General features: G+C 39.6%; 1 protein-coding gene across 1 annotated transcript; it reads left to right on the top strand.

Moving 5' to 3' along the window:
* Positions 1 to 716: 716 nt before the first annotated feature.
* Positions 717 to 2,720, top strand: LOC127069191 (FMRFamide-related neuropeptides-like). Its single transcript, XM_051005966.1, has 3 exons — positions 717 to 891; positions 1,378 to 1,647; positions 2,458 to 2,720. The coding sequence occupies exons 1-3, from the start codon at positions 726 to 728 to the stop codon at positions 2,718 to 2,720; spliced, it is 699 nt and encodes a 232-aa protein (XP_050861923.1). The 5' UTR covers positions 717 to 725.
* Positions 2,721 to 5,490: the final 2,770 nt, after the last annotated feature.

Here is a 5,490-nt window from a genome sequence, read left to right as displayed (position 1 = left end):
CAAAATTTCAAATAATTATAATCAAGGCGTTTAAGCAAGAAGACTCTATCCTGATCTAATAAATAAATCAAAAAATTACGATCCATTCACGAGTAAATCTCCGAAGAAATTTACTCGTGGTCACTCATTGCTCTTCTACTAATTAATTACAACCAATCACTCGTGCCGATTCGGACCTTTCGTCCTCGACATGATTGAGTGATCGGAGGGACTTAAAAATTAACTCACCACTTAAGAAGTTCTGCGAAGGCTCCAAAACACTGCACCGCGATTTAGGTCGAAATTGAGGGTGGACGATTTGTAGTTGGTTGAACATGAGGTAGGTCGACATCGAAGTTGGTTGAGATCCTCTTCAGTGATGCACTGATTCTAATTCGCGGTAGTTACTTATTAGCGAACGGTCACCGAATTTACTTAACGCAACTCTACTATATTTTATAAGTACAGTCTGTGCGACTGTTAAAAAATCAAAAAACTACGCGAACAAACACTGACTCTAAGGACTGCATTGCACGCAGTCTATGTAAAAACACTTATGGTTTAAATCGCGAAACGCGAACGAACAAACACTGCTTCTACTTCGCGATAAATTTATTTTAGCGATGCTAACACTCGATTACATCATTGCAACGCGCGCGACTGCAACGAGGTTCTGAAACAAAAATACAAACGAAATAATTAGTATCATTGTAATAATGAAAACTGTATAAATCATTCAACAAAATATGGTAGAAAACTATACTTACTTTAAGTCTTCATTAATACTCGCAAGAATTCGGCATTCTGCGATAATTTCTAAGTCCACACATGGAGATAGATTTTCAAAGTTCCTCAAAGGTGCGAAAATTTCTAAGTCCACACATAGAGATAGATTTTTAAAGTTCCTCAAAGGTGCGAAAATTTCTAAGTCCACACATGGAGATAGATTTTCAAAGTTCCTCAAAGGTGCGAAAATTTCTAAGTCCACACATGGAGATAGATTTTCAAAGTTCCTCAAAGGTGCGAAAATTTCTAAGTCCACACATGGAGACAGATTTCTAAAGTTCCTCAAAGGTGCGAAAATTTCTAAGTCCACACATGGAGATAGATTTTTAAAGTTCCTCAATGCTGCGAAAATTTCCAAGTCCACTCGTGGAGATAGAAATTTTCGCACCTTTGGGGGACTTTAAAAATCTAAGTCCACTCGTGGAGATAGATTTTCAAAGTTCCTCAATGCTGCGAAAATTTCTAAGTCCACACATAGAGATAGATTTTTAAAGTTCCTCAAAGGTGCGAAAATTTCTAAGTCCATACATAGAGATAGATTTTTAAAGTCCCCCAAAGGTGCGAAAATTTCTAAGTCCACACATGGAGATAGATTTTTAAAGTTCCTCAAAGGTGCGAAAATTTCTAAGTCCAAACATGGAGATAGATTTTCAAAGTTCCTCAAAGGTGCGAAAATTTCTAAGTCCACACATGGAGATAGATTTTTAAAGTTCCTCAAAGGTGCGAAAATTTCTAAGTCCACACATGGAGATAGATTTTTAAAGTTCCTCAAAGGTGCGAAAATTTCTAAGTCCACACATGGAGATAGATTTTTAAAGTTCCTCAAAGGTGCGAAAATTTCTAAGTCCACACATGGAGACAGATTTCTAAAGTTCCTCAAAGGTGCGAAAATTTCTAAGTCCACACATGGAGATAGATTTTTAAAGTTCCTCAAAGGTGCGAAAATTTCTAAGTCCACACATGGAGACAGATTTCTAAAGTTCCTCAAAGGTGCGAAAATTTCTAAGTCCACTCGTGGAGATAGAAATTTTCGCACCTTTGGGGGACTTTAAAAATCTAAGTCCACTCGTGGAGATAGATTTTCAAAGTTCCTCAATGCTGCGAAAATTTCTAAGTCCACTCGTGGAGATAGATTTTTAAAGTTCCTCAATGCTGCGAAAATTTCTAAGTCCACACATGGAGATAGATTTTCAAAGTTCCTCAAAGGTGCGAAAATTTCTAAGTCCACACATGGAGATAGATTTTTAAAGTTCCTCAAAGGTGCGAAAATTTCTAAGTCCAAACATGGAGATAGATTTTCAAAGTTCCTCAAAGGTGCGAAAATTTCTAAGTCCACACATGGAGATAGATTTTCAAAGTTCCTCAAAGGTGCGAAAATTTCTAAGTCCACACATGGAGATAGATTTTTAAAGTTCCTCAAAGGTGCGAAAATTTCTAAGTCCACACATGGAGATAGATTTTTAAAGTTCCTCAAAGGTGCGAAAATTTCTAAGTCCATACATAGAGATAGATTTTTAAAGTCCCCCAAAGGTGCGAAAATTTCTAAGTCCACACATGGAGATAGATTTTTAAAGTTCCTCAATGCTGCGAAAATTTCTAAGTCCAAACATGGAGATAGATTTTCAAAGTTCCTCAAAGGTGCGAAAATTTCTAAGTCCACACATGGAGACAGATTTTTAAAGTTCCTCAAAGGTGCGAAAATTTTTAAGTCCACACATGGAGATAGATTTTCAAAGTTCCTCAAAGGTGCGAAAATTTCTAAGTCCACACATGGAGATAGATTTTTAAAGTTCCTCAAAGGTGCGAAAATTTCTAAGTCCACTCGTGGAGATAGATTTTTAAAGTTCCTCAATGCTGCGAAAATTTCTAAGTCCACACATGGAGATAGATTTTCAAAGTCCCCCAACGGTGCGAAAGTTTCTAAGTTCACTCGTCGAAGTCCAACGCACAACTGAACAAGGATCTATAAGAAAGACCGACATTATTGTCGTCTCCCGAACCCGAATATCCCCACCGCGCATTTAAACCTAGAATGAAATAAGCTGTTATGTATTTGAATAAACTGTTCGTTAATACTGGCAGGAATGGCATCTGCGCAAATTGCCATGTGCTCTCGTCGAATTCCAAAACACAACTAACTGTTAAAGTCGGTTGGAGGTCCGATTTTGTTTTCGACTCACAAAGAAAATTATCCCCACTTCACAATGTGATTTTAAAAGAAAATATTTCTCCGTTATTAAAAAAACATTGAAATATGCAACTATTTGTCTGGTGCTATATGCAACACTTAAAAAAGCAAGGTTAAAAAACAGTTAAAAAAGAAGAGGAGGAGAAAAAGAAAAAACAGAAATGGTAAAGAAAGAAGAAGAGAAAAACAGCAGTGCAAAGATACTGAAACTATAAACTGCCCAAACGTACAAACAGGAAGAGTCTTCCCAAGAGTTGCACCTGAGACAAACAACAATGAAAAGTTAACAAATATAATTAATATAATAATTACAAGTAAATAATTAGAATAATTAATAAAAATATATGACAAATATAACTAACAATTAAATATAATAATAAAAGTAACTAAGAATAAATAGGAATATAAATGAACATAAAAACGACAGAAAAGTTTTCTGTTCGTCATCTTAGAAAATTAATTTAGAATTTTGATTTGTTCAACTTATTTGTTTGTGGAAATATAACTGACAGTTTAAAATGTAATTAATTTAACGTCTAATTGAACTTGGGCAGAAAAGAGAATTTGGAAAAATACAGAAATATGCAGCCATTCGCCCGGTAGTACTTGCGTTTTATAATTATATGTATATTTTAGTTACAAACTTTAAATATAATTAAGACATAGATTTCGATATATCGCAAGTATTACCGACCCAGGTCCCACCGCTTGGAGGTTGCTGCATCTGGGGACCCACGAGCTAACGGGGACTCTACTCTCTAAGATCCGCGAGACCGGCGTGAGCAAATAATCGCCGAACAAATAAAACGAAGTCCCCGGTAGGACTTTTAATCGCGCTCGGACACTCACGTGAATGTCCGAATGACTCTACTACAAAATACGCATTACCGGCGTAATCTTATCTTTATATCGAGCAAATAAAGCTAAGTCCACGGTAGGACACTTAATTCGCGCCCGAACACTCACGTGATGTTAGTACCACGGTAACTCTACTCTACAATACGCGTTCCCGGTGATCGCGAGGCAACATGAGCGAACAGGGACATCAAGTCCGCAACGGTATCCTACTGGGGATAACGTTGAGGCCGTCAGCCTCGGATGCCCACATCCCACCTTTAAGCACGACCGTTCGTGCCTTTCGTATATCGAACAATAAAACGAAGTCCACGGTAGGACTTTAATCGCGCCCGAACATCCACGTGAGTGCTAGAATAACGGTGACTCTACTCTAATTCGCGGTCCCGCGGGGTTGCATACACCTCACCATGGACTCAGGTGACTATAGATATAAGGTGGGTCAGTCAACGGACTGAACATCCTTACAAATAGCCATATACCATCCTCCTCAGTAGCACATAGACCGTCTCACTCTACAGTCATCCGGTGACCGTATCACGACCGGTCATTTATTCGTTTTTAGCAATCAAACGAAGTCCATTATCGTAGGACTTTTAATCGCGCCCGGGAACACCACGCCTGTGCCCGCCGACACACGCGCAAGTGTTCTTTCTATCTTACCCGTATTCGCGTCTAACAATCGAATATGAAACAAACCATTCGACGATACACAGGACCTGCGCCGATGTATCGAAGTCAGTGAAGAAGAGAAGAAGAGGAAGAGAAAGAGAAGAAAAGGAAGCCGGAACGTGCGCGCATGTTAAACCGACAGAACTCGGAAAGAAGGAGAGAAAAGAATGTCTGTAAGATGGAATGAAACACGTGTACGTGTGAAAAAGATGGAATTGAAAAGAAGAGAAAAACCAAAGTACGAAAATACAGCACGATTTTTCGATACTGAAAGGAGACCCGCACAGAAGCCCACGCCCATGAGCCCCACCCATGGGACCCACCCGATAAAAACCATAACTAATCTCGATTAATTCTTATATCATAGAGCTATGCGTTTCAATGAGTAGAAATGACTGTATACTTATTGCAGAAAATACGAAAGATGTAAGAAGTCATCCAAAATGTAATTTGGAATTACAAGGAAAAGATTTTGAAAAAGATTTTGAAGTATGCAGCCATTAGCTCGATAATACTTGTATCACATAACATACCGACATACTGCAAGCATTACCGACCCAGGTCCCACCGCGTGGAGGTTGCTGCAGTTGGAGACCCACGGACTAACGGGGTCTCTACTCTGAAATTCGCGTGACCGGCGTGATCAAATCATCGGCGTTCTATAAAACGAAGTCCCCGGTAGGACTTTTAATCGCGCCCGAACACTCCCGTGAGTGTTAGAAATACGGTGACTCTACTCTAAATTCGCGTTCGCGGCGTCCACGTACCAACCGAGAATTCTGGCGGCTAACAGGAGGAGGGTCAGTCCACGCTTACGGATAGCAGATCCATACCACTCGGCAGCACACGAACCGACACACGACCGGTCATAAATTCGTTCTAGCAATCAAACGGAGTCCTTCACCGTAGGACTTTTATTCGCGCCCGAGAACATCACGTCTGTGCCCGCCGACACACGCGCGTGTGCTCTTCCTATCTTACCCGTATTCGCGTCTAACGATGGATTAAGA

The sequence above is a fragment of the Vespula vulgaris genome, chromosome 14, assembly GCF_905475345.1.
Source record: "Vespula vulgaris chromosome 14, iyVesVulg1.1, whole genome shotgun sequence".
Taxonomy (NCBI): Eukaryota; Metazoa; Arthropoda; class Insecta; order Hymenoptera; family Vespidae; genus Vespula; species Vespula vulgaris.
This window is presented reverse-complemented; position numbering and strand designations above follow the sequence as displayed.